Source organism: Perissodus microlepis, chromosome 18 (genome assembly GCF_051167445.1).
Source record: "Perissodus microlepis isolate ML-2025 ecotype Zambia chromosome 18, ASM5116744v1, whole genome shotgun sequence".
Lineage (NCBI taxonomy): Eukaryota > Metazoa > Chordata > Actinopteri > Cichliformes > Cichlidae > Perissodus > Perissodus microlepis.
In genome coordinates, this window is record NC_140478.1 from 2,964,191 (window position 1) to 2,988,869 (window position 24,679).

Consider the following 24,679-nt stretch of genomic DNA (forward strand, 5'->3'; position numbering starts at 1 on the left):
ACATTATTCGGTAGAGGCTCTTCCATTTAAGCAGTCTCTAAAATTTGAAATGTACTGTCTCAGTGACGCTAAAAAACTAGTTCAAGCATTTATTACTTCCAGGCTGGACTACTATAATTCATTATTATCAGGATGTCCTAAAAACTCCCTGAAAAGCCTTCAGTTAATCCAAAATGCTGCAGCAAGAGTCCTGACAGGGACTAGAAAGAGAGAGCAGATTTCTCCTGTATTGGCTTCCCTTCATTGGCTTCCTGATAAATCCAGAATTCAAAATCAAAAAGATTATGTAGTTTAGTTAGTCGTAGTTTTTCCTTCTAAGTGAAGTATACTCCTGGTTAAGATTATCAATGAACACAGAGCACGAGATGAACAGGTCCAGAAAAATAAAATCATTAAGGAACTAAACTGTCTAATTAGTTATCTTGGTGTTTTTTTATCTTGTGGTTACAGATGTATGTGTTAGGTTCTATTGTGTTTTTTGTTTTTTACTCATTCTAAATAATGTTTTTATTAATCCATGTATGTATTTATTATTTTGTGGTGGTGTGGAAGAGTGCAATGGGTCTGTGTGGTCTAAACCCCTCTCTCCAAAGCAAATTTCTCCCAAGGGAGACAAACAGAGAGACTATGACTTTTGGGTCCTCCTCTTTTTTCCACACGATCTGCCATTGCATATCATGACACTACCTTACAATATAAAATGCCTTGAGGCGACTGTTGTTGTGATCTGGCGGTGTATAAATAAAATTGAATGGAAAAGAGCCCATGTAAGAATGCATGCGTGAGAATTCAATATTACAACAAAAAAGCCCCTAGAGTTTATGAGTTCAAACGCTAGAGTAACCATGTGGAAGTGATGCTGATCATCCACTGTACTGAATTTAGAGAAATGCATTAAAATGTACTTTAGGGAAAAACATTTACATACACACTTTTGCATGTCTGTGTTTGTGTCCGTGCATCCTCTCTGTTAACTATGGGAAATCCCAGAGCAGATTCAAATGTAGGTTAACTCCAGTTAAACATAAAAATAAAACACACATGAACACAGCCTTTTACAGTGTTATCCTTATGGGATTTCTGGTTCATTGTTTCATTGCTACAGTTCATAAAAACTGCAGTTGTGCACATAACTATATCTCAAAGCATTTTCGTGTGTGTGTGTGTGTGTGTGTGTGTGTGTGTGTGTGTGTGTGTGTGTGTGTGTGTTAGACTGCACTACGGTTTATTAGACTGTGGGTTCTTGTTTTCAGTGGACCGCCTCTGAAAACAGACCAGGACAGTGACTAAACCAGAGCACATGATGGAAACAGCTCCTTAACTGAGCAATTTTAACAATTTATTCCATGACACAATTTGGAGTTTTTAATTTTCTCATTTTCATGATAAAGCATTTATCTTTTTATTTGTTAAATTATACACAACGTTGTTTAATAACAGTGGTAATAAAAAGTTCTTTTCCCTGACTGATCCCTGTTAAACCAATAGCCTACATTGTTTCTAGAGGAACTGTGTGTGTGTGTGTGTCTTAGTTTATTAACTATACCCCCTCTACACAAGCTTTTGGACTGATTAATGTGGAAGCGCCTCTGAAACTTAATTTAGCATGGAATTGTCATGTTCAGAATAACATGGCTGTGGTAAATGGAAGTTCATCCTACAACTCCACAGAAAGTTATGTGAAAATGGAGGTCAGATAACTGTCATGTCTGCAGAGAAGACAGAGGAGCTGATTCATTTTGCTCAAAATTTTATCATACATCTGAACAGTATTCCCATATGAAAGCAGTGTGGCTATTTCTCATAATGTACCAGCCAAGCAATTAGCACGTAAGCAAAAAGAAACACGCGATGATTAAAGGATGGAGAAAAAAGAAAAGTGAGAAGGTCTAAAATAACAGGGTGTAAGTCCATGAAATGTTATTTTACTTTCATATATCCTACCATATTCATGTGTGCCCAATCAGATGCACATTTGTGGTATTTAGTGCACACTAAATTCTGAACAACTGAACAACTCATCCCTGGCAATTGTTGTTGTTGCAGTCTCTCACGCTCATTTTGAACCATGTTTTATGACAAATGCTCATACACCTGGGGAACCAACCTGGCCTTCACCCTGTCTGCTCCAGCATAATACCCACTCTGATAATAAGGTCAATAACAAAATAAAATAAATAAACAAAACAAAGATTAACAAGAGGAACCTACAGAGTCCCATAATGCTCCTCTTGACAAAGTGAATGTGCTTGGCACAACAGAGCATTCAGATCATGATTCTGCTTGATGAAACTGCCAGGCAGGACAGGTTTAAACAAAAGAAAAACATGATCGGCCGAGTAGAGGTAGCTCATCTAAAGCCCATACTCCACAAAATGTATCTCCCCTTCATAAGGCTTTTCAACTGATGAGTGTTTATTTTATGGAACCAAACACAATATGAAGCAAAAACCTAAGTAATCAACCAAAAGTTGACGCTTGGAGTTTATTTCCAGGATAGTCATAACAAGTGTAGACAATGATTGTTAGGTGCACTGCATCTGTAGAAATGTACAGTGGAACCCCGGCTTACGAAGACCCCACTTAATGGCAATATTTCTGCCCGTGGTACGGCCAAATGTCCGTGTAACGAAATCCGCTGGCTGAGCCCAGAATGCCCACAATGCCTTCCGAATCATGTGATAACTCCGTGGCTTTCGTACTTGCGTTTCGCTGTTCCACGTGAAAGACGTATTGTTGTTGCAGTGCGCTATTTTGTGTGCTTTTCGTTTGCAATTAGCCTATCGTTCATTCATAATGGGGCCGAAAAAACTTCATGCAAGTGATTCGAGTGAAAAGAAAAAGCGTAAAGTGCTCTCGATGGAAACAAAGAGAGAAATTATTGATAAATATGAGCGAGGTCCTCCTCCACCAAGAACTTCGTCTTCAGCCAGCATCGCCTCACTCAAAGGGCGATGGAAAAAGGTGCCTCGACTTATGAACATTTTGACTTACGAAAGACCCTCTGGAATGAATTTATCTTGTAAATCGGGGTTCCACTGTATTTCTAATCTTCCTAAAATTCTCATTTGTGACTTGTGACAAAGCGTGAATAACTTCTGGGGGGAAAATTAAAAAGAAACATTATATATCCTTCATGAAATCATCTCTGTCGATGAATAGTGATGTCTTTCTGTTTCTGGGGATTTTATGCTATGGCATTCTTTGTCCAGGGGGACCTTTTAAATGTCAATGAGAAATTATGGTTCTCGTGGACCCTTTCTGTCCCTCAGTGTCAGGTTGGTTAAACTTACTGACAACCTTGGTCAGAATATTGAAAGGCTATGTTCATCACAGCACTCTTCAGGTGTGGTTTTGCAATAATATGCCTCTTTTTACAAAAGGTGTGACAAATCTGAAAAGTGAGAAAACAGGTGCTAACCCATGACCAAAGATTTGAAGTGATCCTGAAAATTCCTGTTTGGTTATGATAACATGAAAGATATAGCATTGTCTAACATCTTTATAGTTTTATGACAGAGCCTCTAGTGGTCACAAATGTAGCTTCACTATAGCTTTATTGTAGGAAAAATGTGGTCTTGTTCTGATCCATTTTGACTTTAATATGAATATTTTATAGATATCATAATTGGGCTTCTTAAAGCTTTGTGTGATATTTCACCGTAAGTTCCTTCAGATTTAACTGTACGTGGGAGAAGGGCACAAGTGTCACCTACCAGCTGAGACGGTTAAAGCCACCTCCCATGGTTCTAGACTGGACTGGAAGGCAAGATCACTAGTGATGTGCGATACCACTGATTTCCTTTCCGATCCGATACCAAATAAAATTCAGGGTGGTATCGACTAGGGCTGGGTATCGTCACTGATTTCTAGAATCGATTCGATCCACGATTCGATTCGATTCAATTAGATTTGAATCTGGCTCAGTCTGCCTCAGACAGTCAGAAATATTATAATTCAGATCAGTACATTTACATATTTTTGTATCTATAAAAAGGAAGCTGACACTCGCAAGACTTTATCAAAGGTGTGAGCATCACAGCAGAGGCCTTTGTGTCAAAGTAGCTGAAGATAAAACACAGAAAAACATGAAGGTGATTTTCCTGTTCTGGGATTTTATAAAAATATTCTGCAGTACATCAAAAACGAAAGAAAACCATTAATCAACTTATGAACATTGCCTCTGAAGTTACAGCGGTTTTATTAGAGACACGGCGTTTTGCATTTTGTATAATTTTAAAAAGTTTAAATTTGTTCAGAAGCCTATTGAACGGCAGAAATTAGGTTTTCTTTTCAGAAGTAAGTAAAAGGAAAAAAAAAAACAGCGGCCGACAGCGCTGTAAACAACGGTAGACTTGTGCGTAACAAGCAAGCGAATAATGCAGAAAACAGATTTCGGGGATAGACGGGAAACTGTTCTTGAAGAGAGAGAGAGAGAGAGAGAGAGAGAGAGCTGTGCATGAAGTGTGATTTTATCCTGGTGGAAGCAAAACAGCAAAAGTCAGAGTGAATTCATGACGATGTTTATGTGAAGCTTAGTTTGGATCTTCTTTTGCTGCTGGTTCGGTCAGTATTGTTTGGAGAGAGATCAAACTAACAGCTTCAGAATCAGTGCAAAAAGGACGTAAACACAAAGCGCGGACCCGCCGAAACATCAGAATCAGCGAGCTGTCGGCTTTCAGCCCCGACCGTGTCCGTGCCGTCGGGTGAGAAAGGCGACATCTCACTGATTCTGATCCGCGGGTCGTGCTTTGTGTTTACGTCTTTGTGCAAAAGCCGTGTTCCTGCTCTCATTTACTGTTTTAAATGTTTGGTGGTTGTCACCTGAGATTCTGGAATTTTGGGCAAAATACATTTATATAAAAAAATCGATTCAGGATTTTAATGAATCGATATCACGTTATCCAGGCCAGAATCGATTTTAATCGATGAATCGATTATTAAAACCCACCCCTAGTATCGACGATACTGATCCGATACCGATACTTTGTACAAAACGTATTTTATTTATTGTATCGTTTCTTGTATCTCAAATTATAGCTTCATAACGATTACAGGACATTAGACTACTTGTTCTTATCGCTTGGCAATGCAGAATTATCGTATAGAAATAAAAAAACTGAAGTTGTGCGCTACTTGAACACGTTTCCTGCCTGCAGCACTTAAGGACTCCGCGAGAGACGTCTGTCTCGCCCTAGCAGCACCTGTCCGTCTCCTCCTCTTCAGTTCACCTCAACAAATGCTCGTCATATTCTGTGATATGATTTACTCTGAGGTATTTGACGAGGTTAGTGGTGTTGCCACAACACCTCACTGTCTTGCCACATGTATCGCAAACCATGTCTCGGCTGTTTGTGGAGGTAAAATACGTCCGCACATGACTCGATTTACGATCAGTCATTGTTGTGAGTGCGCAGGCCAAGGGGCTTGTTAGGTAATAAATATATGATCTTAAATGCTTATATGCTGATTATATTGGTTTATATGAGAGAGGCCCAGACTTCAGTGTAAAACTAGGCTGCAGGCTGACAGGAAATTACATGCTTTTGCAGAGCGTGCTTTTGCAGCTAGAAAGTGAAACCAACTAGGCTGTTTGATCGAAACTTAAAGTGTGACGTAGAGAGCAAGTGTATAAATACCTAGGCTTCCGTTTGTGCTTCAGACCTGGGGTTGTGTGTTTTGTGTTCAGGTCTCCATATCCCGGATATGTAAAATAAAGATCATTTTTTAAAGTAAAAAGACCACTTTTGAGCCGTGTCTTTCTTGGCCCTAAAGAATCCAAAAGAACTGAATTTAATACTTGGTGCCCGTGACCCGGATTCTTGTGCGGCTGAGGGGACTAATTTGGACCTTAAGGTACGATCTGATATGAGGTGGACAACAGACCGGTCTAAAAGAGTATAGGTAAGCGCAAGCCTGTTGAAAATCGTGCACATTGGATGAATTCTAAATTAGTTGTCCACTGAATTGATGATTGTTACCATTAAAGTGGCTCAGTAGTGGAAATTAAACTAAATTATAAAATCTGTTAAGTAGATTTCAGGTGACATGTCCATGATAATTTTGGGTAATTAGAAATAAATACAGGTAAAGTTTGGGGATATTTGATGAAAGCTCATTGTTGTTAATACTGGGGTGGATTTTTAATTGTTGTGACGTATGTTTGAAGTTGGTGTGTTATGTGTGCGTTACGTCAGCCAAGAAAAGTGATTAGATTAGGACATTTGGTCAGGGAATTTTATTCCCACATTGATTATAGGGTGGGACCCGAGCATCAGATAATAAACTGGCGGTTAGAGTCCACAGTGATGCTTCCAGAATTATTTAAAGTACTTAGGACGGCAAGTTGGACTTCCTAGGGGTGCAAAGTGTTATGACTCCATCTTGCGGCGGACGCGCTGCAATTTCCTGCAGGTGACAGGTTTAATTCGGGTGATACCCGCGACAGGTAGGGACAGTCGTTATTAATCAGTGGTCAAGCACCACTTTTCTTGCACCGTTTGACCGACAGGGGCGGGGCCCCCCGGGCGTGACCATTTTAAACGTGGCTCACATGTAAGCTTAAGTAAAGCTTCAGGCGCCAGCAGGACGCTGGGTGTTCATGAGGTGGAGCTTCTTGTCGAGCCGCGGGAAGTGCTTATAGATTAAGATAGGACTTAGTAATCGGGCCGCTGTCCCAGACAGATAACGGCTACAATTGACCAGCAAGGTGGGCGAACCTGGGCTTAGATGCTTTTAAATTAGTCGAAATGGTAGGATGACTAGTTCTAGAGGAAGATGAAGTCAAGTTGTGATATGGTAATGGAAATAATCTATCTTGGCAGGCAGTGGCAGTCTTTTGTTATATATAAATGTGTGAATGTATAAATGGAGTGTAAAATTGTTATTTGGATGAATGATTAAAGGTGCACATTGTGTTGAGAGAAAAAGGGCATGGTGTGTGTGTGTGAGACGATTTATTTTATTTTATTTTATTTTTTAAGGAAGTTCAGGGAGGAGTGTAACATGCTGATGAAAGTATTGCGTGGATGATGCTACAAAACTGAGCTGAAAGAATGGTGATATGTGTGGAAAAATGTTAATTGTCCTGATGTCTGAAAGAGCTCTGCTGAGCACGCTGAAGACTGTGATATGAATGCTTCTAAAACCAAAGAGTTTAGTATATTTAAGTGTGTGTGCGTGTAATAAGGGTGCATTGTTTTTAGATCAAGACTTAGCAGAATTACAGAGGGTGTGTAGACTGTAAATACAAAAAAAGAGTTCGATTAGTCTGTAGAAACAGGAAAGAGAGAAACAGAAAAATATGAGTCTGCGTGGCTGTGTGTGTGACAGGAAGCTGTGTGTGTGACAGGAAGCTGTGTGTGTGACAGGAAGCTGTGTGTGTGACAGGAAGCTGTGTGTGTGACAGGAACTTTGCATGCCCATAAAAGGAAACTGGCTGGTGTGTGAAGTGTGCACCCAGAGAGAGAGAGAGACGAGTTAAAATCTAGGCAGACGAAGCTAATGGATGTCTTAAGAAAATAAATGAAAAGGATATTAATTGAAGGTTTTAGTGTGTCAATACAGGTGGACTCTTCTCAACCTGAAAACATGAGTACATGAGCAAAATGATAGATTAACAGAATTGGGAGGAAAACAGGCCAGGCTTTGGCTTAACATTTGACAGCTTCATCTCTCATTGTCTCATTATCCTGAGAAGAACATCGTGTACTTGAAGAGTTAACAGCAGGCAAAAAGACAGTGCAACTGAACTATAACACTGAAGACTCCAGCAGCATGTAAGAAAACATTTGATGGAACATGCACTCTGAACTCTAAGCTGGGAAGTTGAACAGTGGGATAAACAACTGTGTGAAAGCACTGGACACTGATTTTCAGATTTGCCATGCTGGGAGTAATCGTCAAAGGAAAGACTGAAAAGATCAAGAGAGAAGAAACAGCTGATTTGGGCCTGTGTTGATCTGCGAGGCCCCACAGGAAACTGTGAGAACAGTGAGAGGTGAACCTGGACATTATATAGTGAATGCATGTGGGAAAATTGGATTGAAGGCTGAACTTATGAAGGTTTAGAAATGTTCACCATATCACAACAATGAGGTTAAAAAGGTAAAAAACACACATATACAAATGGTTACATGTGAAATTATTTTTGGGGAGAAGCAGAATTGAGACAGTTTGAATCCACAGCTCAGTGCAAAGAGGCAGAGTTAAACCTGATGATAAAATACATATGCAATGAAGAAGCAGCTTACACTCCATTAACATGACCACATAACATGAACGCAAGGAAGAACACGCTTACATGTATCAAGGTGAATACATGAAATAAATTGGTATTTCTGGCCGGAGAGAGAGAAGTGGGTCGTTTAAGCACTCATGATAATAATGAAAATGTCTCAGTTTGTCATTTTTAGGTGTAAAGCAGACCTGGATCAATTTTCCACATGCAGCGGTCGGAAGAAAGTTATAGGTTAACATCACTGGAAACGTTCAGGCCGAGTTTCTGGTTGAACTGGCTGAAGACAAGGAATGCTGTTATTTAAGGTGGGAAATCAAAATTTGGGTTAGCAAACTTGGGGAAGAGAAAACTGACTGCTTAAGTGGGAAAATTGTGAAGGAGTCTGAAACACTGCAAAAAGAAACATATACAAAATCACACACAAACAGAAAATGCATTAACCTTACAACTACGAGAGAGCTCATGAAGATTAGACAGCATGTTGAGCGTGTGAGTCTGTTTATCAGTGTTAAAATAGTGTGAACACACTTAAACCCTGAAGTTGAGGAATAACTCAGGAAAGTTTCATGACAAGAGACAAGTTGGTGAAAATGAAAAAGTGATTAAAAGCTTAAAGTAGTTTTAAAACAGTGAATTGGAAGTGCTCTTGTGTCGATTGAGCAAAACAAGTGATTACTCCAGGAAGGAAATAAAATCATTTAATAATGTGGTAAGATTTAAATATGCATTTCTCTTGTCACGGTAACTTCTTGAGATATGACTCAGTATGCAAATTAGCTGAAATGAGTGGTGAGAAAGAAGCTTCCTGTGTGGCTGTGTGACTGAGGCTTTGAATGAAGGAAACAGAGCAGAGACTGAGGAGGATTACTTGGTGAACGATATAATGGTAAAGTAACAGGATAATTAATTAAGGTGATCAGGTCTGTTCAGAAGTGCAGATTTGGACAAGAGATTTATAATTTAGTGATGACACATTGTTATAACGGGTTTATGTCTCATGCTAAATCTAAGTATGTTAAAGTGCTTAAAGGGTACTGTGTGATTACTGTGTGCAAACTGTGGCTTTTAACAAGATTTTGTGTGTATTTAGCAGGTGAAATTATGTCAGTTGACCTCAGACTCTCAGGACGCTGAAGAACCTGAGGCCAACCACTGAGATATGATGTGGGGAAGAATGAACAGAGGGAGTGATTTTAAGTCTGATCTCAGACTATGTTCTAATCCCCACAACATATCGATAGATTAATAAGCACAATTTTTGTGTTTAAGATCTTTGAGGTTGTTGTTTGAATGATGGGTGGATTCTGTCAGTGAGGTTTGGGTTGTTTTCTTATTTTAATAGAGGGAGTTTTATTAAACATGGACATGTCTAGAATTGGGCCCTTTAAAATTGTAACAGTGCACTTAGAGAAAACCTGTCAGGTGATTATGTGTCGTGTTTTGACGAGCTAATAATCAGCTCTCTTTTTTCTCATTTTTTGTAAGCAGGCCTGCAAGATTGAATTAACAGCGCTGAAAAAAATTTCGGGAGAGCAAATATAAGGTGAGCTTTTCCAGATTACAACTGGCTGAGGAGAAGCCACCTGTGGGAACCTGGAGTTCTCGTCTAAAAGGATTGCCGCGTGTCAATCCAGACCAAAAATGATAGACAAGTGTTTTTATTTTGAGTGAATGTGTGTGAATGAGTGAATGAGGGTTAGCATGAATAAAGGGGGATAAACAATTGACTCTGTTGGGGAGAGAAAGGGGATGCTTTGCAGACTTAATGTTTTGGCTGCTGATTTTGGGTTGCTGATGTTTGCTTTGAGAAAATTCTGTTTTATTGACTGGGTTTAGATTATGGTACAAGATTATATTGTTGGGAAAATGCCAAATGCTAAAGGGGAGAAACTTTTTGATAGAACTCATGCCATTAACAAAACAGGCCACTGTAGAAGTCAGCTAAAGTTTATAGAGGAAAATAACTAACACAAAAGTAATATTTATGAGTCACATAGGAGATTGCTAGACTTTTCATATAAAATGCAGTTATAGAATAACAAACACTTGTCAAAGTGACCAAGGTTTTTCCTTTAAAACAGGAGCAAAGGAAGGAAAACACATATATTTTGGTTAAGTCTGATAAAGTATAATAAGAATCTACCGTTACATTAAGAGGAGCAAAATGAATCAAAATATGCTGAATCAAGAACAGGTTATAACGTTTTAGTAGCTAGCTTTAGCGTATTTGACACATGAGATGTGTCAAGAAGGGGGATTTTGGGTTTAATTTGAAATAAGGGGCTTTATGATCATGGTAGGACCCGGTGGGAGTTTGATTTAGCTGTGATAAAACTTACGCATAAGTAATTGCTTTTATGCTTAAACTTAATTGATTAAAATGTTTGTTTTCTCTTTGATCTTTTAGTAGAATAAGCGGTTATAATGATTTTCTTCTAATCTATTGTGAAAGGTGTCAGGGTGTAAAAGGTAAAAGATGCTTGACATTCTGCTTGGAAACTTTCGCACTGGCAGAAGCAACAGTTTTGTGTACAGGATGTTGATGATCAGATAAGAGAGAAGAGGGCGAGCAACAGGAAGCACCTGGAGGGACGTGAAAGTGGCGCTTTAAGTGTGTTGAAGGTGTTAAAATGTTGTTTACTGAAATGAGTAACATTGAAGAGTATATATAAATGATTTTTTTATACACACATTGCAACTGTGCTGATAGGAGTGAAGGTCAAAACTGAAGGTCAAAAACGTCGTTCAGCGTGACCGACTGAACTGATATATTGTAGGGAGGACCTTGAGTGCCGATGGATAGATGCTAACACGCTTATACACATAATTAGGTTAATCATTTTGATTAGAAAACATGATAGGTTGAACCAAGATTGAATAATTAAGAGAACAATTGATGAACAAAATAAGTTACGGAGGTGTTTTGTTTCCTTTGCAGGAGATTTCGGGACCACAGCGACCACGGGGGTGGTGAGACTGAAGGGAGGCGAGAATCCAGGAACCAACCAGAGAAAGGGGGACCACAAAAGAAGCACAGAGCACGACAGTTCAAGAAAATTTGTTGTTTAGGAGATTAAAGGCTTGTTAAGGTTAAATGTGGCCATAAAAGTAATAAAGAGTAATGATAGGGACTCTAAGAATAGTTTGAAGGATTTCTATTTTATGTAAATTGCCCAAGAAATAGTGTTAAGACCGGATTTATGTTACCTGTAGAGGAGGTGGGAAAACTCTATAGAGGCTGTTTCCAAAGAGTGATAAATGTAAGTAGGTCCTTTTACCAGGAAAAGCTAATTATATCTGTTGTTAGTAAACAGTAGTTGAGGGAGTCAGTTCATTAGTTTAACTAATAGAATTAGTTAAAGAGGGGGTCTGTTAGGTAATAAATATATGATCTTAAATGCTTATATGCTGATTATATTGGTTTATATAAGAGAGGCCCAGACTTCAGTGTAAAACTAGGCTGCAGGCTGACAGGAAATTACATGCTTTTGCAGAGCGTGCTTTTGCAGCTAGAAAGTGAAACCAACTAGGCTGTTTGATCGAAACTTAAAGTGTGACGTAGAGAGCAAGTGTATAAATACCTAGGCTTCCGTTTGTGCTTCAGACCTGGGGTTGTGTGTTTTGTGTTCAGGTCTCCATATCCCGGATATGTAAAATAAAGATCATTTTTTAAAGTTAAAATACCACTTTTGAGCCGTGTCTTTCTTGGCCCTAAAGACTCCAAAAGAACCGAATTTAATAGGCTGCAACACATTTATACAGCTGGCTTATAAATTTGAATTAAAGAATTCTTGATGAGAATCTGTAACTTTTCAGGAATCTGGCTTTTAAACTGGACTCAAACACGTTAAAACACGTGTTTTTCACTTTTCCTTAGAAAACAAATCAAAAACAGTTACTCAAAACCACCATTATCTTCTACTAAGGGTTGCAAATCACAAAGGTTTACTTGAAATTGATTCAAATGTCTTTAACCATTTCCACGTTTAACTTATTACATGTATCATTCTGTACACCCCTAAGAAGCTTCTGTACCCCTTCACAACTACCAAGATGATCATAATAAGCTTTTTCAAGAAAAGTTGCTCTAACTATGTAAACAAATCATTATCAAACCATCAGTTTATTCAAGAAAAAGCATGCTTGTTAAAATTTTACTTTACTTTTTAATTTTACTGAACAGCACACCGGTAGAAAAACCTAATTTAAAAACACTTGTTTATAAAAAAAAAAAAGTCTAAAAAAAAACAATGAGAAAACAATGAAAACCTCAGCATACTAAGAAGGTTTTTATTAAAAAAAAACGTTTTAAATGTTTATTAACCTAAACTAAAACAAACTTCCAGTAAAGGTTTGTGTAAAAATTGTAAAACATTAACCACATTTGTTCACTTCTATAATGTTAGGCTCGAAATCAAATAGGGCTTGTACTATGTCTTTGGCCTCTCTCAACCTAAATATATGAACTTTGGCTGCTCATCTCAGTTGACATGGATCTGGGAAAAATCCCTGCAATCCCAGAATTTCTAGGAAAGCTGTTATAAAATGTACTTACCAGAATCTTTTACATAAATGACCATAATAGTGGACAAAAACGTTATTTTTCCAAAGAAAAAAAATAAGAATGGCATTTTTGTTTGGGATGGCCTGGTAAATGGCCTGTATTTGTAAAGCGCTTTACACAACCAGTCATCCACCCATTCACACACACATTCACACACTGGTGATGGCAAGCTACATTGTAGCCACAGCCACCCTGGGGCGCACTGACAGAGGCGAGGCTGCCGGACACTGGCGCCACCGGGCCCTCTGACCACCACCAGTGGGCAACGGGTGAAGTGTCTTGCCCAAGGACACAACGACCGAGACTGTCCAAGCTGGGGCTCGAACCGGCAACCTTCCAATTACAAGGCGAACTCCCAACTCTTGAGCCACGATCGCCCCGGGATGGGCAACCTCACAGTCTTTGCAGATTTTGAATTATTTAATTAAATTTTTTGAATTATTGCATTAATAACATATTTATCTGTCAGTTCGATGAGCTCTAAAATCACGGTTGGGAGTAGACTACCTGCCTCTTCTCAAGCATTAACATTCCCAGAAGTCTGCAGTTGCTTCTGTGGGTTCAGCGGTCTATACGTGGGGTTTTCAGATGCCCACATTTTCCCCAACTGAAGCCGTGTTTCAGGCCCTGTATGCTGAAAATCAGGCTGAAGGTCTTGTTACAAGGGAGTATCATCGCCCCCCACCAGCTTTTTAATATTGATCAGCAGCAGCCCCACGTAAATGCTTTGTCATTGATCAATGTTATGAACATCCCCTTTTTGAAATGAGAGGACTATTAATTTGTTTGTTTATTTGTGTTTTTGCAAAACACTTAAGAATTACATGGAACAATGCCTAATAATTATTTAATGAAATTTAGTGACAGTAGGGGGAAGGGCGCTAATGCTGGAAGTGAAACTAAACTCTCCAATCTCTGTCGTTTTTGGACTTTTTCATTTCCAAACAAACACAACAAACACACAGTGTGTAAACTGTTAGGACCTACTAGACCAGGGGTCTCAAACTTAAATGAACTGTGGGCCACTGCTGGCACTGTCATCTCATGTGAGGGCCACTTCAGTGTTCAAGTAGTACAAAAACCCGAACAAACAAGAAAACAATCACAAACATTTCCAAAAATGTAGTGTTTTCTTTGTTTGTTTGTTTTTATTTCAAATATTGTATAACAAGACAAAACTGCAAACGTGAACGCATTGTTTTTGCCTTACTCTTAACTAACTGAAGTCTTTCATTGAACTACCAAACTGAAAACACATCGGTCTTTCTGCCCACACACGTGGCAGCACTTCTGCTATCATTTTGTTCGTATTTAACAAAATCAAAATGCAGACATAAGCGTACACATTTGTTTTTGACCGTCTCACTCAGCTAACACAGACAATCCCTCAGCATGTTTGTACTCTCTGCTCATGTTGCCTTCATATTAAATCATGTTTTGCTTTTTAAAGAACTTATTTTAACATTGCAGTTAATTTAATTCAATTCAATTTTATTTATATAGCACCAAATCACAACAAAAGTCGCCTCAAGGCTCTTTACATTGTACAATAGACCCAACAACCATATGACCCCCTACATTTAGTTAAATTACATATTGAGTAATTAAGTTACTTTTCAGACACAGTAATTGGATAAGTATTTTAAATACAATATTGATTAAGTAATTAGTAATAAATTACTTTTTTAAAGTAACTTACCCAACACACCCTTGTACTAGAAGCTACAGTGAGGTTGACAAATAAAAGACCACAATACAGCTATTAAGTTGTCTGCCTTGCCAGCATGTCACCCCACATAACTAACCACAACAACTTTAAAGACTGATTACAAAATAAATCCTATTAGCTATTTTTTTCTACCAGTCTTGAAATCAAAATCTTTTATATTTTTGTGATAACAAAACCAAAAAAAATAACAATAAGTAAATTGTGTGACACTTCCACAGCAATGCAGAACAATTTTCAACACTGCACAAAATTCCCTCTAGTTTCCTCCAAGCCAAGATTTTTGTGAAAATGGGAAAATATATTACCTTAGTCAAACAAAGGTCACCTCAGTGATGCACTTCAAAGCTTCACCACAAGACACCACTGACCTTAAAGCAATTCTTCAGCATCCATTTTCCCTTTATGAGTGATATTTACTCTTCAGCGCCATTTGAAGTGATTAAATCATATCACAACAGATTTCAACAAACAGTACAAAGAGATTCACACTTTTTCATTAACATAAAGGCTCAAAGCCAAGGACTATAGGTTTTTCTCCCAGTGGTCCCTTGTATGGAAAAAAAAAAGTTAAAAAATTCCCTACCTGTGCTGCTCTGGATGGTCCTGACGGTGGTTGCAGATGTACGTGGTGGGGAGGATGGTAACAGAAGCAGTGGTCTCCCTCCTTCTCCTTCCTCCTCCCCACAGCCCTGGTCAATCGCTCTTACATAGCTGTGGCTCCGCATCCGGAAGCATCCCGGCATAGGCAGTGTGTCCATGGTGTCCATGCTGTCCATGGCAGCCTCCATGGCCTGAGACTGCATCTCACTGTACACCTGCTCACACACCTGCTCAATCTGCCCATTTACTTCCACCTCACTCAGCTGATGGAAATCAAATGAAGAAAAGGACAAACAGAGGGAATAATTTAGACTTTAGATTTAGAGGACGATGAGGAAACCTCAATACAAATCAATTTCAAATCACTGAAATTATTAAAGTATCGCATGGTTTAGGGTAGTATTTTTGATCCTGCTGAACAAAGTTTATTTGCTGCCATTTTTAAATGGCAGTGCAATCAGTAGAACAGTTGCCATGGGTGCCGTGATTGATTGGATGTTTAACACCATTACTGTTTAACCATGTGAGATCTAAGTCATCACTTGTGATGAACCCAACCATAACCTAGTCTAAAGTCTTAAACTAGTTAACCACAAAAACCAAAATAACCATGTTAACCGATTTACATCAAAACTATAGCAATAAAAAACAATCTGTTTTCCTTTCCTCTAAAGGAAACATCTAACCTCTGGGAGGTTAGGTGTGGGTTTAGGACCTAATGATGACTGTGATCACCATTGCTTGTGGAGCAATGGGTCTTTTACCACATGCTACCACTGGGTAGGGAATCTTCCCACCATATGGTGCATTTGACATCCATGGCAAAAGATACTCCTTCAAGGTTTAACGATGGGGCTCTAAAGAAAATTTAGGGTATTAGATCCTTAACGTGATATACAGTTTGTGAACTATGAGCATGACTCTTGGTGGGAAATTGCAGTTTGCTAACTTTCGTGAAGATGTGAACCAGAAGCAGAGGAGAGTTGCAGAACAGAAACAGCAGGCTGAAGTATGCTGAAAAGGAAACAATGGAAGCAACATGAAAGACATGTATGTGTGCGCACATGTGTCTGTGCAAGCATGTGTGCATCAACTGCAAGGGGAAATAAAACATGGATCATCTGCAGAATCCCTAGAGCTGTCGGGTACTTTTTCACACTCTCATTTCGAGTACTGCATTTGGGTCCTACTCCTGTCGGCCATATAGCCAGTCTTGACACCAAGTGCCTAATGATACAAAAACACAGATTCTTTGCTAAGTTTTCTGTTGTGTTTAGACAAAACATCAGTTCATCTCTTGGGTTAGGTGCCTTGTTTTGTTTGAACTATTTGACTATAAATGAGTGAAAAAGCAGACAATGTCCAATGATAAACATTAAAAGATCTCCAGAAAGTCTGAAGAACTATTGCTCAAGACAACTTTTGAACCTATGAAAAGTCAGCCAGTGGAAAAATATGTCCACGTGTCCGTGATGTTTTTGTAACAGCAACAGTGAGATTCTAGGAAACCGCAATGGTATACAGTAATGGAATTAGGATGTGTCAACCTTCAAAGATGAGTCTTTGATGGTTTGACATCAAAGCTGTTTGATGTGAAATGACTGAATAGGGTATACAGTAAATATAAAGACAGCAGTGATGCCAACCAACCTGACTGATGGTGCTCATGGCTCTCATGTAGCTTTCATTGCGTGAGCGGTATTGGGGTGAGGACAGCAGTGATTTGGGGTCGAGGAGGGTTTTGGGGTCCAGGGTGTCCAGGCTTCTATTGATTGAAACCTCACTCACCGCACGCAGGTAACTGTGGCTCCTGATCTGCAGTTTGGGGGAGTGCTCAGCTGAAATCCTGCCAGAGGAAACACAGGTGTTATATACAATGTCTGACTGTTATAGGTTGACTTGTTTCCTTTCACCAACTACACTAGATACACACACCTATGTACACAGATAACCTCATATAGGTGTAAGCATGCAGACACACAATATAGACACAGGCCTTAGAGAGACGCACACGAGAGACAAGCACATACCAATGGACACATAACAAACTTCTGTCTTTGGACACATTTAGAGGCTTAAGAAATCTTTCTGTTTTCTGTAAATAGAACTGAGCCTAAGGTACACATGTCAAGGTTAGGATAGGGGAGCATGTGAGACATATGTGGACCCTGCGACTTGGAATATTTTTGGAATGGAGACAGCAGGCGTGAGGGAAGTCGAGGTCAGGAGACCCCCAGTAAGAGGAGGCTCTCTTAAACATAACCATATGTGGCATCAGATGCGGAGAACCATCAGGTATAAATGTAAAGGTAGAGAAGCTGTGTCTTTGTCTGACTCTGTAGCATGGGAAAGATAAGACGTATGCGTGCATAAATATCTCAAACCACCTTGGAATAATCTTCATTGTCTAAACCGCCATCATGCCACTCCCTTTAGACGTGGCTTTGGCAGATGATCTGCCTCCATCTCACCCATCCCTAACATCCTCTTCTGTCAAACCAACCCTCTGCATGTCCTCCTTCACTGCATCCGTGAATCTGTGTAGTCTCTGTCTTTGACTCCTGCCTAGCAGCTCCATTTTCAGCATTTTTATCAACTATCCCTTCTCAGCATACTTTCAAACCATCACAGCCTTACTTTCCCTCCAAGCCAGTCACCCTAAGCTAATATTATGCAATTTATTTGCAATACAAAATGACAGATGATATAAGAAAAATTACACATGATGTAGTAGATTTCTTTAAGAAAAAAATTTCAAAAATATATGAAGATGATAAAGATCATAAAGGCTCCAAAAGTGATCAGATTATATTTTAAATATTTGATGGAGAGCATTAACAAGTCAGAAACAGTTTTCTATACGAGATCACTGCAAAAAGTGCAGTGATGCAAATGTCCACCCTACTGTTACTTATTTTATATTAAGATTTAAAAATCTAGTTGGTATTGATATGGGGAGTAGCCTTCAGTAATATTAATAAATCACACAGCAATAGTACATTCATGTAGTTGTAAAAAGCATGGTAATATATTAAGTAATCCAGTAATCCAGTGTCTTCCTAGCTGTAAGAGCTAGGGAAATTATGAGAACTTTCTCATCCATGGGATAATAAAGGTTTATTCTATTCTATTCTATTTTAATCCAATAAGTATTCAGAATACGTTACTCTCATTGAATAACTGAACGGGATACGTTACAAAATACATTTTGGGAAAGTATTCTGTAATCTACAGTGGAATACATTTTATATACTTTTTTGTATACTTTTTTGTATACTCCCAACACTGGGAGTATACTGTATACGTGTATGTATGTTGTGTGTGTGTGCGCACGTGTGTGTAGATAGGGGGCATCACAGTCCACTTGTGGATCTCACAGTATAGCTGTGTGAATAGCTGAGTGGGTGGGGAGGGATACAGTCCATTTATCAATCTCATGGCTTGTGCAAAGAACCCTTCCAGCATCCTGGTGGTTCTGCAGCTGATGCTCCTGTACCTCTGGCCAGATAGCAGGAGGGAGAACAGGCCATGAGCAAACCATGGTGCTCACTGGATAGTTTCAATTTTGGATCATTCTTTGTAAACCCTATCCCAGTAGTTTCTGGAATACTCAGGCCAGCCCATCTGGCAATAACAGACATGCCACGTTCACTTCACAGCAGTTTGCCAGTGGTGCGAGTTTCAGTCGTTATGCAAATATGTTGTTTAAAAGGTTGGTGAAACCTGCAGTCAGCTGAGACAGAAGAAGTCACTTGGATGAGTGACGAGACGTTTCTCCCACTGAAAACGCTACATCCAGATAAACAGAACCAACTTTTGTGGATTTCCTTACTTGGATGGTTGAGCATGCATCAAGACACTTCGTATTTTGAGTTTTGTAAGCATTTTATTGGATTAAATGATTGGAACAGGTGTGCCCTTGTAGAGAAACAATTGTCTAGGAAATCACCATCACAAACTATAGACACATCTGTGGTATAAGCTGCTGTCCTTGAGGGGTGCAACCTGAACTCTACTTAAGAAACTCCTAAGCTGCTTAAAAATACTCCTCCCCACTCCTAACATTTTTTGTCTCTTTGTTTGTTTTACCTTATGCCAGGGGTGTCAAAGTCCAGTCCTCGAGGGCTGGTGTCCTGAAACTTTTAAATGGCAACCCCTAACTCTACTCAAGCGAATTTAAGTAATTGTAAGTGAATGGCTGAATTGCCACCTCAGCATGCAGTCAAGTTCTATAGAGTTTTGCTAATGACCTACTAATCTTATTCAGGTGTGTCGCAGCCGAGACACACTTAAAAGTTTTAGCACACCGGCCCTCGAGGGCTGGAGTTTGACACCCGTGCTTTCGAAGCAAGATGTTTTATCATCACCACAATTTGTTCTTAATTTTCAGGGGAAATTCGAAGATTTCTTGTTCTCACTAAGTGCAACTCTTACTAATGGAAGCCTTTGCAAGTACAGGTCCTTCTGTTTCTTATAGTATGTCACCCATAAACCAATGAGGAATGGAGGGGCTTACTGTAGAGTGGTCATCTCAGTCAGTGATGGCTGTGTGGCTTTCAGGTAGCTGGCCCGCCGAGCTTGGATCTTGGGAGAGGGCTTGGGACTTCCATCAGAATCTCCGCTGTCATCCTCAGCCATGGCTTTCACATAGCTGCCGCTTCTCATCCTCCGACAGGGGATGTCATCTTCCTTCCCTAGAGGAGAGAAGCTGCTCCATTCATCCTGAGGTACCTGATGACCACACCGAGAGGACAAAGAACAGTGTTAGGAGGATCTGCTCCACTGCTGTTCAAGTCCCAGCCACTACACTGACTAACTAAACTGTCCTGATGGTACATGAAACCAATTAGAAATAAGCTAGCATGCAGAACAACATTTAATACAATAAAGAACAAAACATATTGACCAAAAACACAGTTGTACTACACTGATGGCTAGCATTTCCTTTTTATATCTCTCTCTAACACACATCATCCATACAGATTTCTCTCACTGCAGTAGTACAGTCTGTTGGGTAATCAACATGGGACAACATGTGTAGAGACTGGTCTGACATTTCTCTTTGGCCAAACCACGCATCTGTCAACACAGAAGTGTGCTAATGCATAACATAACAGAGTGTATATGTGCCTTTATGTGCATGTGTGTTTGTATGTGCCTGACCTGAGGGCCTGCTTGCTCACTGAGAAGGAACTGTAACACAAAAAAATAACTGGGCAAAATATGCAAATTTACAAAAAATAAAGAATCTTTCTGAAATTAAAATATTAACAATGGTTTGTAATATTGTTTTAAAAGTGCTGAGGATGCAGTAGAACTTGACTGCATGCTGAGGTGGCAACCCCTAACCCTGTTCAAGTAAATTTAAATAAATGTAAGTGTTTGGAAAAATGTGCCTCTCTTGCACCATGTTCATCACTCATGAGCTGCCGTAACATGAGTAGGTCTTGCTAATGACCTACTAATTTTATTCAGCTGGGACACACGTAAAAGTTTCAGGACACCGGCCCTCGGGGACTGGAGTGTGACACTCCTGGCCTAGCCAGTCGATACAAGTCCTTTTGTCCTTATTTAATACTCAGTCTCACATACAACTCAAGCTAAACTATTTTCTTTGCCTTTGTTACCTCTTTCTTTGCCGTACACCTAGCCTTTCAGTACTCCTTTGTACTTTCTTCAGCTTCCTTAATATCCCACGTTTTGTTTGCTAACCTCTTCCTTTGAATACTTTCTTGTACTTCCTCATTCCTCCACTAAATCTCCTTGTCCTCATTCTTCTGTCCAGAGGATGTACGAAACAGACTTCCCCGACCTGTTTAGTTTCTGATAACTCTTCCCTACCACCCAGAGTCTGTCTCAACTCCTCCCTGAACTCTGTGAAACATTCTTCTTTCTTTGACTTCCACCATTTCATCCTTGATTCTACCTTTACTTTCTTCCTCTTCGTGATGTCCAAAGTCATCCTAAAGTCTACCATCTGATGTTGCATACCTACATTCTCCCCTGACACCACCTTGCAGTCTCCTAACTCTTGCAGCTGTAATTTACCTTCGTGCACCACCCTCTGTTCATCCCTCTTCTGTAAGTGTTCACCACAGTCATCTCCACAATATTTACAAAATCCAATACCATCTGTCCCTAGCATCTCTCTTATTAACACTATACCTTCCAAACACCTCCTCAGACCTCTATTCATTTCAACTACATTAACTGGGTTACATTTTAACTACTTCATTTTAACAAGTTCATTGGAATCTGCTCCAATTACCACTCTCTCTGCCCTTGGGACTCTCTCTACTACGCTCTACCACTTCATTCATTCAACCTTAGTCTTTAGCCAACAGTAGGACAGTTTCCACCAGCACATTGTTGGCCAACAGCACCGGAGGTGGTCATTATTAACCTGGGCCTGAACTGATAATAACACTATGTTAAGGAAAGATATAGCACCAACATGTCACAGGCAAAGTGAATAACATTGATTGTTGCATTAAAATGCGATGACATCTGAAGTAGGGGTGTGCAGACCCAGCATACCTCTACATTGCACAAGCGCCTGCTGTATCAAGGAAATGTGCACATGACTTAGAGTTCAAAGCACTGACCTGGTGACACCCACCAATGTCCCTGTGCCAGAGGTCAGAGGACATCCAGAATGTGTGCCCCAAATGTTGTCAACAAATCTTTTGGTGGTGCAAGCGGGAGCTACACAATATTAGGTAGGTGGTTTTAATATTATGGCTGGCCAGTGTAGATGTAGTGTGGCGCTGCATGAAACTTGTGTTTACCACCTTCACATTTAAGACCAGAGTGTGAGAATTTGAAAGACAATAACAGAGACAGACAGCAGGAGAAATGTACTGCTACTCTGACTAATTATATATGAATCACACAGGGAAAGAGGCTGAACAGATCTGCTGAGCTAAATATCTCTCTCTCTCTCTCTCTGTATGTGTGTGACGTCAAAGACACACAAATGAGCAGTTTGGCTAAAAAAAGAGAATGCGAGGAAAGAACCAGCTGCAGTCAGCAGCAGCAGTGCTTCTCACCCACGCACAGACTTCACTTCCAGTGCAGCTCAACACTCATTCTGCTGTAATGGCTGAGGAATAGTGAATTGCTGCAGTTGATAGTTTAGACTGCGGTTAATGCAGATGCTGCTTGTCAGAAATTTGATGCGTCTCTAAGCATTTAAAATGAAATCACTAACATAATAAATGAATAAAGAAGTCCCTGTTCATGTGATTCCGTGACTCAATATGTACTGCGTGTCCTAAGCATCGACTGTGGGGTTTTTTTTTTTTACTGCGAAATGTAGACTGTTTCCTTGGCAACACTGTTTTGATAGATTAAGACAGCAGTATTAGAAATAACAGGTACTGTAACAGTGCAAGCAGCACCCAAGCTGAACAGAACATACAGCCAAGAGGAATGGAGACAGCTTTAATGTGCTCTTTTGACACAGCTAACTGAGCAGCTCTGATAAGCTGTTTGTAGCTGATACTTAACAGCAAGACTTTGCATGTAAGACAAACGTAGCTTTTCCTCAGTTTCCCAGTCATGCTAATCTTTTGCCCTTGTATCTAGTTTGGTTTTGACTTGATTCGGCTTGTCTACGCTCATGAAGCACATTTGTAATCTTCCTTATGTGAAAGTATTGCAGCTATGCACGAATACTAAATTCAAGCTGACTTAGTCTAAAGTTCAAACAGGAGTTCCTGTAAAATCCCACTCATTATCTGTGAAATCTAGCTCAGCGGGAAATGTCACCCGTGTGGACTAGAGCTGGGTATTGCACTACACAAAATTATATTTTTTAAAAAGACACAAGCAGAACTTTCATGAAAACTGCTCCCCTTTCTAACAAACCTATAGGAAGATGGTGCACTGAGGTCATGTACTGTTTAAAGTGCATAGCACACAGCACTGGAGAGCGGCCCTTATTATGAATAGAAGAGCTGGACAATGAGCTCAGGGAGGCTGACAATAGCCAAGTGATCAGCAGTAGCTCAACAATCAAGGTGATTTTTAGCCCATTTCCACAGGTTAAATTAGTAGCATCATTTCATTCGGATTCATAATGAATTAAATCTGCCTCTCTAGAATTTCATGTTGTATTTCCACAAATATTGACACTTGCAACAAACACGTGTCTAGCCGTGTACAAGCTTGCACTTTTGTGTTGGATCCATTTGTGGGCATCCATCGTCATTATCAATTTGGAAAATAGGAGAATATTTCTAATTGTTGTATTGGGGGTTTTTTGTTGTTTTTTTATTAGACCATAATGTGATCATGCTGGGAACATGCTCTTTAGTTCAAATGTGAGGGTGTGGAGAGGGCACAGTGAAGAGTGCAGAACAAACCGGTCAAGTTGTTAGAACTTAAGGTAAAAAAAAATAAAGCGCCATAAACATCTTATAATTGAGTAAAGTTTTAGCTGTTATTCATCCAGGTATGCTACCTAATTATGGTCAGCTAAGTCTTTCATTGTTGCATGTCGATGAGTAAACTTCATGCTGGAAATGAGAAATAAACTCCCACTGTTTGTGTTCCTCTCTCACATACATGTGCTCGTATTTTATTTATTTATTTTCTCCACACTCCATAAAGCACAATGTGGCTTTATGGAGTGTGGATAGTGCTACACTAATGGCTAGACGTTAACCTCTACAGCAGGGTGTGGTTTGTGGTTCAGCTGCAGGGGAGGGGTGGAACAATGGGTTCTGGGGACAGTGCCAGGGAAGGCTGGCTGGCACAGCTGTTATCCATTACACTAACTATGCCTTCTCTATTTTGGTAGTTGCCAGGGCTCAGAGAAGGGAGCTGTATGGTGTGTGTAAGCTGGAGAGGGCAGCTGCAAAGCTGCGTGTGCTTCATTGTAAATAAAAATCACTGACATCAAACTCCCAAGCATCGGGTCCTTCTTGCTACAGTTGTGCCGAAACCCAGCTCAGTATGATGGATCAGCAGCCAGTCCAGGCAGTGGAGGCATTGGCACAGATGGTGGGAGAGTTGGCAGTGATGCACCAGGAGCCGGAGGTGGTGCTGAATAAACTGCGGGTCCAGGCCGAGTGACAGACATTAGATGCAGCTGCTGTCAGGCGAGGCCCAGGTGGCCACCCTCAGCCTCTCCACCCAGGCAAGGGCCTCGTTTGAGAACATCCGGGGTTGGGAGACAGGCCCCTCACCTACGCCGGGCGGCTGCACGATGCCACACACTGCAGGCTGCAGCCTAGCCCCATGCTGAGAGAGGTTTAACTGCTGGATGTGGTAGTGCATGAACAGTTCGTGAAGGGGCTCTCTGCAGAGCGGAGTGGGTCGGCTATCACTGGCCAGCGAGCCTTGAAACTGCCGTGACCCTAGCTGAAGATCACTTGGTGGTGCAGCAGAAGTCGACCAGTCCCGCCCCTGAGGAAAAGATTTCATGACAGGACACATTTGCCAGGATTGCCCACTAATGGAGGTGGGACAGATGTTCCTTCTGACACCGTCCTCCGGTCCCAAGAGAGACAGACTGCGTACTGGTAAGGTGCCAAGGGAGTAT

General features: G+C 40.2%; 1 protein-coding gene across 6 annotated transcripts in view; it reads right to left on the reverse strand.

Annotated features, from left to right (window-relative positions):
* LOC146367037 (disks large-associated protein 1-like) overlaps positions 1-24,679 on the reverse strand; it is a 168,374-nt gene that overhangs the window by 59,996 nt on the left and 83,699 nt on the right. For all 6 annotated transcript variants that reach the window (XM_084912109.1, XM_084912106.1, XM_084912107.1 and 3 more), the window contains 3 exons: positions 19,649-19,863; positions 16,783-16,978; positions 15,116-15,395 (listed from right to left, as the gene is read on the reverse strand). In XM_084912109.1, the coding sequence (XP_084768235.1) occupies positions 15,116-15,395; positions 16,783-16,978; positions 19,649-19,863 (691 nt within the window). The remainder of the gene's footprint in view (positions 1-15,115; positions 15,396-16,782; positions 16,979-19,648; positions 19,864-24,679) is intronic.